Source organism: Corylus avellana, chromosome ca1 (assembly GCF_901000735.1).
Source record: "Corylus avellana chromosome ca1, CavTom2PMs-1.0".
Taxonomy (NCBI): Eukaryota; Viridiplantae; Streptophyta; class Magnoliopsida; order Fagales; family Betulaceae; genus Corylus; species Corylus avellana.
In genome coordinates this window covers 46,550,079-46,565,261 of record NC_081541.1, presented here as the reverse complement: position 1 = coordinate 46,565,261, position 15,183 = coordinate 46,550,079, and the positions used below count along the sequence as shown (strand labels likewise).

The window sequence follows — 15,183 nt, the reverse complement described above, 5'->3', positions numbered from 1 at the left end:
TTTCTCTCTCTTGATATCCAACTTTCTCTCTCCTGCTGGTGCTTATATGCTGGATTTCAGTGAAAAAAACGGTGTCGTATTTTCTGTAATTATGGGAACAAAACTGCAGAACCAATTTTCACATATATCCACTTATTACCGCTAATATCATTGTTTTCACTTCCTGTTCTTCATCTTTGAGTTTTGTGTGTTATATTAAAGTGGAATAATTCCAAACATAGAATTATTTCCACCAAAAAAGGGGAAAAAAAAAATCCAAACATAGATTAAAAAATATAATCTCATAGCATTGAGTAAAAAACAATGGGATTGGAATTGAGATTGGTTGCAGTTTGTCCGAGTCCGGCATGAAAGAGGGCTTTGATGGAGCCTACTACAATGCTAGACAACTTGAAACCCGTTTGGGCAAATAAACTCTATTGAAACTTTTTTCTCAATTGACTGTCCAAATTAACAGTAATTTGAACAAGAAGTTATGAAAAATTTTGATCTCCAACAATGCGACACGTGTAAAGTAATGTATGGTATACCAGAAAACAGTGGGATTACCATAGAAGTTTTGAAAGGTTTAATTACCAAAAAAAAAAGTTATAAAAGATTTGAAGTCAATTATGCTGATTTGCTTTCTATTGAAGCATCAACCTATATGGAGTACAAATCTTTTCTTGAAAAGTTACATACTCTTTGTTTCTTTTGGAACACTTCCAAACACATACACTACCTGTCATTGTCATACAAATATATTTTGCTAACAATTTCTAAATGGGGTGCTGATCTCAGGAAATGATTAAAGTCTAAAGATGGATCTTTGGAGAAACTGTTTAGCTACCTCAGTTTTTATTTTATTTTATTTTTTCCCTTTTTTGTGTTGTTACTTTATCCTAAGAAAATTAGAGTTTACGAAAACGTTAGGATATTACAATTTTTTTACAAACTCACAGCAATCACGGACAAAATTAAGAATTTAACTTTAGAGTCGGGTCAAGTTTTTTTTTTTTTAAATCCCTAAATATATTAACCTTTTTTTTTTTTTGTGGGGGAAAGGGTTTACCATCAAATATAATTTTCCCTCTTAGGCCCCTTGGGTCCGTCATTGACGAAAGTCTAACAAAATTTGACAGACGAATTTAATTGTTTGGTAGTTAATGAGACAGTTCATATGAGTACTTCATAGGTTGTTGCATCAATTTGTAATGATTTTTTTTTTTTCTAAGAGTCAACTTGTAAGAACTTATGATAATACCCATAAAAACAATCTTCAATTTAATAAGAAACCCAAGTCCCAAGAGGTATATCCTAGATGTTAAGGGATGATTTTTTTTTTTTTTTTTCCCAGCTTTTAAAGAAGAAGAATTAAACCCATAAACAAACACCTTTTATCTTTGCAAAGTGATAATCTCAAGAAGTTTGGATAGTAGTTTAGTAATAAACAATAAATAAACTAAAATTATTGAGCAAGAAGAGAGGTAAAAGCCATTTCCACAGCCGGTGAGATCTCTGGCAGCCGCAACTTACAATAAATCTGTCTCTGCACAATCCTTGCCGTACAGCTGTACAATCTTCAAGGTTTCTGATCCCCAACAAGTAAAAAAATCCAAAAGGAGTTTGGTCCCCGGAACAACTACGACAGCTTTAAAGTAAAACAAGATAAGGTTCAATTAATAAAAAGCTCCAAATTTCTGACCCAATTCTTTGAAAATTCCAACTACTACAACCTTGCTGATTTAGACTCTCACATAAATTTTTTTTTTTATTTTTTTTAAAAAAAGTAGTCAATTGATCAATCAAGAACATATTGGCAGGTAAGCAAAAGGAGACAAATCTCTGTTTATGGGATATGGCATGGTATAATGAGTTATTCGTATTACATGTAATATAATCAATTTATATAAGAATGCATTTGGATTATGTTCGGATAATTTGAACACGTGTCCGAATAAGTAGGGTTTAGGTGTCCTTCCACATGAGCTGCTCGTATTGCATGCAATACACAGTTCATTACACCCGCTCATCCTTTCTATTTATCATATAGTTAGCTGTAAAAAAAATTATGAGGAAGGTTTATTCTTTTTCTCAACACATCATCTAAATTTGATGATTCTATTTTTCTAGTAATTAGAGGTACTCTAAACATTTGTTGCTACTAAACTCCAAGTAGACAAGGCTAATTTAAATAAGCAAATGTAGCAATATTGTACATGCATTTGGTATTTTGTTATTTGTGCTTATAAATAATGCATAATATTGACAAATTAGTGTTCTTCATGGCTGAATGATTCTATGAAATTATGTCAATATTTCCACTTATTATAGATAAAGTAGGATATATCTCCATTTTCCCTCAGGGAAAAATAATGATATTCCCTTTTTTTCTTTTTCTTTCAAATGATGGATTTGAATTCTTGTGGTTTACTTCTAGTTATTTCTCACTTGATATTAATTTAAGTTGAAGGCAACCAAACAATCAAAAGAGATTGAACGTAATATAACCTCAATATTTAAAAAATAAAATAAAAAATAAAAAGCTAGATTTGCAACGAACTCTTTCATAACTTGTTGACCGTGTCTGCACGTGATTAAAGGACGTTAAACAAAAATTAGCAGCTGATGTGGCTTTAATCACGTACTGACGTTTATAAAAAAGTTGTAAGTTTAACATTAATCTCAATATTATAGCCGGGATGAACCGGTCCTCGTTTAAGGCCCATACTTCTAATCTGTATCTTTAAGATTTGGTTGTTGATTTGTGGGAGAAAATGGTTGTATATGTTACTGCATTCACATCCCAGAAAGTTGGTTGAAGATAGATAACTAGAAGCAGCTGACTTTAATGGATTATGGAGTTGTCGGTTGAGCTTATAACTGCATAGTGTCCTTTGGGGGGACCAAATTAGGTTATTTTGTTGGGTTCACTTTCTTGTACAATGTCACAAGATGAAGCCAGGAGCAAATATAAAAGTGACAAATTGGACACTTCCATTAATTGAAATTTGTGGCCTTGGAACATCTCTCTCTACCAACTTGATTTGGCATTCCACAAGAATATTGTGACACTGCACTTTATGTTACTTGTGCCTAATTCTTTTTCTTGTTTACTTTTTTCCTCAAAATATTGATATATAGACAAAGTTTTACTTGATCTGGGTTTGAAAATTTTCTTTTAACCTAGTTTATTAAACTGACATCTGTTCTGAGAGCATATGCACATACAATTTGAAAATGCATGTAAAAATCACTTACTCAAAAGACATGTCAATTGAAGTGATTGTATTGAAGAAATTTTCTAAAATCGAATCTATTAAACTGACATACATTCTCAGAGTATGTGATTCTCTTGTGCATTTTTAATAGGATTAACAGATGCACGTGCATTTTAAAAATACTTGTAAAAATCATGCGCTCTAAAGATAGATGTCGCTTTAATAGATTGTGTTGGAAGAATCTCCTCCAACCCGATATGGAGGAAAACTTTGTTGTTAATATATTGGGAGCACACATGATATAAATTTCCTATAAACTGGGTTATAGAAATTTCTTCAACTCAATCTCCAAAAGTGCCATGTATTCCTGTGAGAAACACATTTTTTTTGTCATTAATGTTATTAAAAAAAACACATGTGAGGTACGCACTAATAAATAAAAAATCACATGTAATTTTCACGTGCTAAGGAACACATGACACTTTTAAAGATTGAGTTAAAAAAATTTTTATACAACTTAATTTGTATGATATTTTTGTCAAGAGTACAAAATACCCAAAATAATAAAGCTGCTCCATGTAACCAAATTCATAAATAAAGGAGATCTCTACTGTCATGACATAAATGGGGCCAAAGTAGACCTTGTTCGCAAGCAAGGAATTAATCTTTCCAAGTTAGAGAGAGAGAGAGAGATTATAAGGTGCTTGAAAAAGCTGGTCAAAAATGAACGAAAGGGAGGAAATAGGGCATCTCATACAAGTTAGTGTTTTGTGGAGCAGCAATTATTCCAAAGAGATTTGTTCTGAGACAACTTAATTAAAGTTGGATTAGTTTAAGATAATTACATGTTATTATGGTGAGTATGAGTACCACCATCTTCCATGGGTCCCACCTCTCTTTGTGAATGTGGAATCAAGGCTACACCGTCTGATAAGCAGACCATCATTGCTGATGGTACATAGAATTTTGCATCGAATGGCATATACAAGAACACTTCCACCTCAATTAGTTGAAGCTTTGCCTTCTTTTCTTGTGGTCTCTTCATAGATCAAACAAAGAATTAAGATTTTTGAATCCCAATAAGCTCCTTGCATAGTGTAATTATAAGTTAAGAATTCAAAACCCAGTTGTGCAGTAATTATCTTGAGGTTACTCTATAATTGGACATAACCAGATAATTTTCTAATACTCGTTAGACAAGAGGATTGTGAGTGCTCGAGATAAATTAAGATGATGATTGGGAGAAAGAAACAAAAGAATTTTTGAAGATTCCGAGAGGATAGGGGTGGAACTAAGGCTGTGTTTGGCAAAGGAGTGGGCCGGATTGGACCACTCAAAAAATTCAAAAAATTCCTCTCAATATCAACCCTAACATTTTTATTTTTTACATAACATCAATCACTTTTTATTACTATTTAAATAAAAAAAATCATTACACAACAAATTTTTTTCACTTTTTTATACAAAACATTTTTACTTTCTTCTCTCACATCAATCAAATGTTACCGTTCTAGTACACTTCCTTTTTCAAGCTCTTTGCCAAGCACACCCTAAATGTCTTATTCTTCAAAACTCTTTACCAATGAACAAATGTCTGATAGTGTATATATATGTCTAATTTTCCTGATTTTTTTTTTTTTTTGGTTTCTTTTGATTATGTGTCTCTCTTGTATAATTCATGCATACTTAAGTAGTGTCCTTTTGCTCTTAATAAATTCTAATTATTTATAATTAAAAAAATTAAGATGTAGCTCCACTCAAACTGTATCTTAAAAATATATAAGCGATTGTATTGAGTATTTTATATGTGGAATCCATGCTATACATGGAGGTGACTATGCCCGTAATATACATGGAAAGATCTTTCCTTGTAACTTTTTTTCTTATTCAAATAAAAATAAATAAATAAATTTAAAAAAAAAATTGAGTATTTATATGTGGAATGCGATTATGACCATAACATACATGGAAAGATCCTCCTTGTAACTTTTTTTCTTATTCAAATAAAAATAAAATAAAATAAACTAAAAAACTTTTTGGTCAAGAAATGATTTGCATTCAAACACCTTGGCGAACCATAAAATTCATTGTCTCTCTACTTTGTAATAAGAACTCATTTTGTCTCCTAGTGCACATATAACTCGTTTCTTCTTCAAGCTGACACCAAGCTGCTAGCATAATTTTTTTTTAAGGGAATGTTATTTAGTGAATGGTTATGAGACTTTTGTACAAATAGAATGATGTAATAGTGAAAACCAGCATTTGAATCAACAAGGGCATTGTCAAAAAAATATCAATGATTAATTTTCAATTTCACGTTATCACAGTTGTATAACAATTGTATAGGGAATATCTTCAATTCGGAGGTTGCAAAAAACCCTTGTTTTTTGCCAACCACTCAAAAACTGACACCTCAGCTTATTGCAAAAAATCACAATGAGAACAAAACACCACATTATTCCTCCCAAATTTGAGCAGCCACTAGCGTCCACCATAAGCCGTCGTCGAAACCGCCGCCAGACTTCGTTTCTCTCTCTGTCGGCCACGTGGGGTGGTGCATGGCCACCCCAGCCACCCATGGAGTGGCCGGTAGCCACCCCAAAACTATTGGCCACATATTGGGTGGCCAGCGGGCCACCCCAGCAGTTTTAGGGTGGCCGGCAAGCTACATCTGGGGTGGCCACGAGCCACCCCAACAGTTTTGGGGTGGCTCGCAGGCCACCCCATGGGTGGTTAAGGTGGCCGCGCGCCACCCCACGTGGACGACGGAGAGAGACACGGAGGCTAGTAGCGGTTCCGACGGCAACATATGGCGGAGGCTGATGGCTGCTCAAATTTGGGAGGAATAATGTAGTGTTTTGTTCTCATTTTGATTTTCTGAAATTGCTGATGTGTCAGCTGTTGAATGGTTGACGCAAAACCCTTGTTTTCTAAAACTTTCGTATAGCAGCAGCTCTCTAATTGTATAACAATCTATTAAATAATATTTTTTTAATGCCACGTAATATTTATAGCATGTAAGCCTTGCTTGGCAAAGTTTTGGAAGATTGTATTCCCTACTCAAATGTTTAAAACTTTTTAAATAAAGTAATTTTAAACACTCAACTCTCATTTAAACTATCCAATTTTTTTCAATAAGATGGGAGCGAAGCATATAGCACTACTCAATTATTCAAACTTTTGAAACAAATCACAAAACTCTTTAAAAAAGAAGACTTCCCAGAAAAACAAGACTTCAAAAAAAAAAAAAAGATAAATAAATAAACACGAACATTTTCTTTCGTCGTAAAGGCCGCCATTTTACATAGGCTTCAGCCATGCGGCCACAAGAACGATTTTTTTTTTTTTTCCTACTTTTTTTTTTCATTTTATATTATGAAAGCACTTTTATTTTTTTAGAAACATTCCTCTAATTTTTTTTTGTAACCCCACCAAACTAATTTTCAATTATTACTACCATTTTCACAACTCATTTCCCCAACTCAAATTGCAATTAACAACCAACCTACTCAAGCTTCTTTCTCATACCACAACTTTATTAAAAATATACCGCATCATGAACGAAGTTAATTTTCTACTTTAAGCGGCCTCCTATTCCTTGCAATTAAGCTTACTACTTTATAATTTTGTTTTTTAAGTGGAAATTCCTTAATAGCAATTAACACTAACACCACCAAGCCAACCGGCTTACTGATGGTCTCTTTACTAAATATGAAGACGACACTAAAAACACTACGGACAACAAAACCATAAATCGCCCAGGGCAAATATATGAACCATGCTCCTAGTAAACAGGTTGACTAACAGTCAAGATGGCAAAATTCATCATACCAAGATTTAACACAACTAGCATCATTGGGGCAGAAGAGACGGTTCCAGCAACGAAGAAACTATTTATTCTCCAAAAATACCAGGACACGTATAAAAGTATCCCTTAAGTTATAGGGGCATTTGGCATCCACCCCAATAAATCAGGTTTATAGGATCAAAAATCCATCCAAAATTAAAAATTGGTTTGGGATTCAACTCCCTCTAAATCTGAATTATTTGAAACAAAAATTTGCCGGAATAAGTTCTTGGAACTCAAAACGATTTTCATCACCATCTAAAAGCTAAACGGCACAGGAAGGGAAATGTACCCTTGTTTAACCTCCACCAGATCCGTACTTCTTGCCGAACATGATCAGCTGTAGCTTGTCATAACCGGCAAGGACACCAGCACCGGCAACGGCACGGAGAATGTTTGCACCAGCACCCTTGAAGAGAGACCTGGCACCCTCGTTCTTGAGGATCTGAGAGAATGCATCGAACGAGCTCTTGTACTTGACAGCTTCACCAGAGGTCATCATCATTCTTCTACGGACAGTGTCAATTGGGTAGGATGCAAGACCAGCACCGTTGGTGATGAGCCAACCAAGGGCAAAGCTAGCAAAGAAACTATCCTGTAATAATCAAAAACAAAAGGCAGAATGTCACGAAGCAGAAAAATACCTCAAGAACCAAACCGATCAAGCATATACACATTTGAATGGATGCTAAATGAATTTTTAACTAACATCAATTAATTAAAAAAAAAGATATAAAAAAAAAAGAAAAAGAAGAAGAAATAAATAATGCCATTTATAGATTGTAGTTCCAAAAGAGAACAAAGAAAATATACCCTTGACAGAGTAAATTCATTATGAGCTTCATAACAAATGGCCGCATATATGAGGCCACTTCATCAGCTTCAACCATACCAAATGATTTTCTTCTAACAGTAGAACATTGAATATATCTTAAAAGTATTTCAGGTATAAAAAGAAAGTATTTCTTTTTATGTAAACATAAATGAAAGACACCCATCCATGCAAAGTATAGGTTATGCCAGACGCTGTAATGATAAAGAACAAAACAGAAGAGATATGCTGACCTGCAACTTTCCAGTCAAGAGAACTGGCTTCAATGAATCGTACATTCCAAAGTAGAGACCACGATATACAATGATACCAACACATGAAATGTTGAATCCACGGTAAAGACCAGCAAGACCATCAGTTTTCAATGTCTTTCTGTAGACATCAACCAGACCATTGAATTGCCTTTCTCCCCCCTTCTTTGCAGCCTTTGAATCATTAGCCAGACGGGTACGAGCATAGTCCAGGGAGTAAACAAAGAGAAGGGATGAAGCACCAGCTGCACCACCTGATGCCAAGTTACCAGCAAACCATTTCCAGTAACCGTCCTTGTCTTTCTTGAAGTTGAAAAGCCTCTTGAAGTAATCCTTGAATGCAAAGTTCAAGGCCTGGAGCAATTCAGAGAAAATCTAGCATTAGAAGATTGACACAAAATAGTTTTCTCAGACAAAAGGAAACAGAGAATAAAACCACTAACCTGAGTAGGGAAGTAACGGATGACATTAGCAGTGTTACCTCTCCACAATGCAACAACCCCCTCATCCTTCATTGTTCGCTTGAAACAATCACCAATACCCTTGTAGGGTTCAGAAAGCCTCCCAGTTTTAAGCATCTCATCCTGGTTCTGAATCAAAAGTTTAACACGCTCAATTGGAGCAGCAGCTGTCTTGGATACGGCAGCAGAGACACCGCCCATAAGGAAGTCAACAAGAAAGTGCCCTTTCTCTGCAGGGGCTTGGACGAAAATTGGGGAGGCAGTTGATGCAACCACAGATAGATCAGTGGTAGCTCCACATGCTGGCATTACAGGATACTGAAATGCAGCGTTGGAGTAATTCCCAAATGTGGCCCGCCTTTGGTACAGAGATGGCCGATGTAAACCAGCATCATAACTCTGAACATCCGGGGAAAGACTAGTACGAAGATGGAGCTGGCCAGCTACCTTCTGAAAGACCCTGGGGTGTTGAACCTGATCAGCCATTTTGACTTCCCCTGCAAGGATGCACACTTTAAAGTCAAAACTGGCTGATATTACAGGTAAATGCAGTGTGACAATACATAACTAAGCATATAGAACTGTGTTTGTCACCAGTGCATCATAAATTTAAAACGAACAAAGCACATATTTCATAAGCTTTCAACCACCCATACATATAATAACAAACAAGCCTAAATTTCTACCCCGACAGAACCCACCAAAACTTTAAGTTCAATCACAATGACTAATAACCAGACAAATATGAGGAACAAGAGAATGGAGAGCAGCAAAAAAGATGTGTTTAGGGCCTGTCTAGTAATGTTAAGCATTTTGGCAAATAAAAAAGCACAATTTTCTACTATACCAACAACTTTTTCATACAAACTCCAGCAGATTTTCTATTATATTCTCTATTTTCTTTAAATATTATTTTTCAGTATTTTTTTATTGTTTTCTTAAACCATTTGAGAGAAGAGAGAAAAATGCTAACTAAAAAGAAAAATATGTATTTTAGAAAAAGGAGAAGACAAGCTGCTGGACATGGTTTTTATCTTATATTGGCTAAAATATACACGATATCGAGGTTTTAGTGCATCTGCTGGAGATGCTCTTACTTCCTTTTTCAATTGCATATTAGGACCAAAAAAACCACTGGCAGACAAGAAAGGGAATGGTCAATCGTAAGATTTCATTATTTCCCATCCATCAAAGGAAGAAAACAACACAACTAAAAAAACTAAAAGGAAAGCAAAACAGCATTTAAATTCATCAACTGACATTTAGAACTGAACAACATTAGATATGCAGCCCCACTAACAATCGATTAGTTCAGAACATCCAAACTAATTAACCAATCCCAGAAGACCAAACTTGAAGAATTTACACCAACGACTGTTCAATATAATAACTTTGAGCACAACCAGGAATGCAAAAAAGAGTCTCTACAACAAACTAATCAGCATGCCAACTCTTTTATAAAATAAAAACTACCAAACGAAAAGAACCACAAGTGTCTTTTTTTAAAAAAAAAAACCTCAAAAAATAGATTTACAATAAAAATTAGCAATCTAGAACAAAGACCAGATGATATTCTGTCCCTAACAATTAGTAGCACAATGAAATGTTTGGTTCAGTCACATATCTGCTGTAACAAACTGTTTCACAATATAAACGACTATAAGTTTCAATTCAACAAATTGATGAATATGATCTACAACCAAAATTGACAATCAATGCGCAATCAAACATGCTCAAACTCCCAAAAGAATTAATGTAGCAGTAACAAAATTGCTAATTCATCCAACAGAAATTAACGAGTTTGCTTACAAGATTGGTAAATGAGATTCAAAATCTAATCGCAGCCAAGATAAAAAGCATTACAAAAACAAGCAAACAGATATAACAAGCAAAAGCTCAAATCTTTCCACCAGAAAACTACCATTTTCAATCAAAGCATAATTACGAGTATTCCTTTAACATTGCTAGGCTTCGTATCAAACTATTTTGAGCAAAATATAATATAATATATATACATATAATCATGAGATCAAATCGTATTATACATCATAGAATAAAACTCAAATAGATCTGATTCATTCAGATAGGCAAGAAACTGGATACAAAAATGAACCAAAAAGAAAAACAGATCTAAAAACCAGAGGCTCTTACAGCAAAAAAAAAAAGGCTCAAAAAACAAAACACGAATCGGATCTATAACACGTCGCGTAAAACGACGGCTCTACCTTCCCGTGTCCGAACGAAAACGAAACTCGAGCTAGAAATGAAACAGAAATCGCACAAGACAAACAGATCTAAAAGGAACTCATCACAAACACAACGAAATGCATCAGATCTGACAGATTACTACTAGTATTAGTTTTAGAACTAGAATCAGAGACTTAGAGACAGAGAGAATTGATGCTACCTTTGGGAGAGTCTCCTCCGCCTTTCGCTGTGCGTTGAAAGAGAAAAATGTGTTCGGTTGCGAAAGGTTGGGAGAGAGAATCGAGGGATGTAAAGAACCTATTTGTGTGGTGGAGAGGGAGGGGCTTTGAAATGAGCGAAAAAGAGGGTCGCTTTTTATTGGCTCCAAGTGGTGTGCGTGGCGTGGACCATGTAGTATTGGGATGCGTGCGTGATATGTCAGATTGTTCGGGGCGGTTGGATGGTGGTGGATGGGGTGAAAGAGCGCCGTTGATCTTGTTTACTTTTTTTAGTGGAATGGAGGAGCAAGATCAACGGCAGGTTCAATGTAATTGGTTTTTATGACGACCAATGAGGCTATAAATTTATTTATTAGTTGCTTTATATGGAGAATTAGTCCTCTCCAAACCATTTATTTTAAAAACAAATCAACGAGCCTAAATTGTTAATGCTAATAGAAAATATCCCAATCATTTTAATATTTTTTATTTTCATGACTATGCCGAGTCTCCACGGTCAGAGACTCAGGACAGCTCTCTACCGTCATGAAAGATTTTTTAAATAAAAAAAAAATTCACACATTTGATTGAGGTATAATTGACATTTTTTTTCTAATGTGTATCGCATGTGACGTATTTTTCGACTGATTTAACCTCAAATGGAATCCACCTCACGTGACCTGCATGTGATTTTTTGCCCCCTCATGCCCATTTTGCCCTCATCCTCACCCTTATTTTTCTAAAACCCCATTAAAATACTTTGTAAACTTTTCAACACAATTTCCGTAATAATAAAATGGGAAAAAGAAGCTTTCAAAGGCTGGAGAAAGCAAGGTGATAGTAACCCGCGCGTTAATCTCTTTTGCAAGAGGTCTGAAACCCTTGCCAAACCTATTATCGACGGTGGCTCCATACCCTCAGAGGTGAGATTATTTCAACAACACGAACTTGGAAACCGAGCCAAAAGACGAACCAAACATTCAAGAAAAACGCAAGGCGGTGTAAATTCAAGGATTAAAAATAAAAATTCACAGTACATGAACTTGATCTAAGCAAAGATCAATGATCATGAACAACCGTGACCCACCGGCTAAGTCAGGGGACCCAGCATGGGTCTCCAGTTGTGACCCTGGGCCTGGCAGGAGACCCATCTGTTTCCCGCTTCCACCAATTCCGACCTGGGATGATGACTTAGAATGAGGATGCGAGCATGCTTGCCTTTGTAATTGCTTGCCTCTGATCTAGCAAAAAACTTCTCAATCTAAAAGCCTCAGCTTCGAGAATTGCTTGCCCCTGTAATTTTCTAATCAATTGCTGGTTCAATTGGTGCAGTTTCTTACCAATTGTTGGTTCACGGCGTTTTTCTTGACAGACCCACCTGTCAATTTGATCTCTAGGGTTTCCTCTTTGGTCAATTTTTTAAATGTCCATATAATCGCTTTCAACGTTACCAGTAGACTTAGATTTGGGTTCATCTCGCTTTGTTCGACACCTCCAAGGCCACCCGATGCCGACGACTATCATGACAACACCACACCGGACCACGACGACAGTGTAAGGGTGAGGGCAAAACGAGTATGATGAGGGCAAAAAACCACGTGCGGGTCAAGTGAGGTGGATTATGTTTGAGGTTAACTTTTCAAATTGACGAAGGGGTCTAAATTGATAGCAATTCAAAGTTTAAGAGTCTAAAGTGAAAGATTTGAAAGTTTTAGGAGTTTGTCAAATCGATTGAAAGTTGGTGACCGAAGTGAAATTTTCCCAAAAAAATAAAAAGAGTTTGCATTGAAATGTTAATTTGAATAATTAAATTTATTATTTTCTATCAATTTTTAGTTTTTTAGACAATTAAACTATTAAAGGAACAAATCTATAAAAATATAAATTTATTGTGTAGTAAATCTCAAAAGTCGAAAAAGACTGATTATGCATGATTTGAGCATTGATTCAAGGAATGTGCTCTCTCTTCTCAATTCTATATAATAAACGTTTTGTAAGCAAAAGATATATTGTAAAATAAATAAGAGAATCACTTATTCTTCTAAAATTCTTCAAACAACTTATTTGACATAGTATCGAATAATTAAAATTGTCATCAAATTAAAATAGGTGTTGTTTGGTTCCACGCATAAGCGACCGGAGTATTAAAATATTAATTTAAAATTATTTCTATCATGTGTTTATTGTATTGTGACCACTGACTTTCGTTTCAACTTTCAAGTCAGAAAAAGGCAGCTTCTTAGAAGCAGGAGAAATGTTTCCCATTCTTTTGGTAAAATGGCAATCCGACTTGCCTTCTTAAAAGTCGCCATTTCTGAATTGCTTAATGAATACAAAAAAAATGTTGACTTTGATTTCGTCTAAAATTCCTACACTATAGAAATTTCTATTGCATCTATTGATATTTTCTTTGACTTTTAAACATCCCAAATCCCAGGAGTATTGGTCCCGAGGTTGATTTCGCTCACGACAATTTAATGATTGATTGGTACTGCAACATTTATAAAATATAATAATAACAAAATAAAGTATAATTTATAGCATTACTTATTTTAATATACAATTTACTTTAATCTTTTGAGAAACTACCTTTTGTTCCTATGAATTATAACATATTGACACTTTTCCCCCACAAACTATCAACTGTGACACTCGACCTCCATGAACTACTATTTTGTATTCAAAACCTTCATTTCGTCAGTCAAAGGCCTATTTCGTTAGTCAAAGGTGTTAACTCAGACGGTCTACCAGTCACTTTGCCCCCATGAACTACAACACATTATCACTTTGACCATCTGAGTTAAACTTGTTAAATGACTTTTTTTTTCGTGAGTTTTTTCAAATTTTTAAAGAAAAATCAAATTTAAAGAGTTAAATGAGATGGCTTTAATAGTTAATTCATTTCCTCAAGCTAAATGACATTAATTGGGAAGGTCCATTGGGCTCCTATGCAGCTATGCTATTTGTGGTGTGCAACTTTTAACATGTCCAAATTGATTTTCCCGATACAATGGGCCATGTCTCCAAGGCAAATGCATCATTTAATGGGCCTAGGCTTCAAACCAGAATGCGAAACAATTGTGAACATGCCCAAGAGTATGTCTCAACCTGAGACTAATTTAATTTCTAGGTGTCACATCTTGTTGTTGTTGTCTTATTATTATTATTATTATTATTATTATTTTCTTAATTTATTTATTTTTATAAATTTCCACTTTTGAACACAATTTCAGGTGTAAATTTATAGATTATTTGATTGGAGCAAGAAATCTGTTCATTTTATTCATTTCTACATGTAAGGAAGTTCAAAGTCAACAAAACCTTTGGCAAACCACTAAAGACAGCGATATATTTCTTGCATTCTTTGGTATTTTTTTGAATTTCTTTTTCAGTCTCCTGTATCATGAAGGCTATATCTACTCACTCCATTAATGTGATGGATCATGGCGTTGGCGTCTTGCTCTTCCCATTGGCCCATGCTGTTTTGTGTATACCTTGCAGCCACATGATATATATATATATATATAAAATCCTAGGAATTGGTCTCTGAATAGAACAAATCCACTGAGGACAACCCTGCTTGGATTTCCTCTTATAATTGCACCATGCACCTCCAAATCCACAGAGGATTTATGCTAAGTGAGGAAACTTCATGTCAAATAAAGAATGAATGGAAATTTGACTGACTGCTACAATTGCAGCCAAAGGAATCTTAGTTTTTAGTATTCTTCAGCTATCTTTTCGTACTATAGAGAGAGAGAGAGAGAGAGAGCAATTAACATGATGGGGTTGTGTGTGTGGCCCATTGCCACCATGACCATTCAATTCCAAAGCAGGATGGCTTGTTTTCTAGCGTTTGTTATATGAGTTTGGTTCATGGGCTCTACAGAAAAATGTCTGTTTCTCTCTGGATTTCCGGGATTTGCCTGCATGTGGCATTAAAGTAAAAGGAAAAATTAGCTCTGCATTTTGTTCCAAATGCTTGAATCTGTGCTGTCATGTTTGAGTTGAAAATGGTTGGATGCTGGGGTGCTACTCTTGCTGTAAATCTGAAAATTGAAGGAGAAGAGATTTGAAGAATTAGATCATGAAAATCCTATCTCTACTATACAAGAAAAATTACGCACTAGTTCATGTGTTATTGTCACGTTAATCACAATTAAATTTAATTATTTAATGGTTGATAT

General features: G+C 35.0%; 1 protein-coding gene across 1 annotated transcript; it reads right to left on the bottom strand.

Moving 5' to 3' along the window:
* Positions 1–7,073: 7,073 nt before the first annotated feature.
* Positions 7,074–11,132, bottom strand: LOC132175453 (ADP,ATP carrier protein 1, mitochondrial). Its single transcript, XM_059587409.1, has 4 exons — positions 10,999–11,132; positions 8,574–9,088; positions 8,113–8,484; positions 7,074–7,642 (listed from the first exon to the last, which is right to left on the bottom strand). Exons 2-4 carry the CDS (start codon positions 9,075–9,077, stop codon positions 7,346–7,348), a joined length of 1,173 nt encoding a protein of 390 aa, XP_059443392.1. The 5' UTR covers positions 9,078–9,088; positions 10,999–11,132; the 3' UTR covers positions 7,074–7,345.
* Between the last annotated feature and the right edge of the window lie 4,051 nt (positions 11,133–15,183).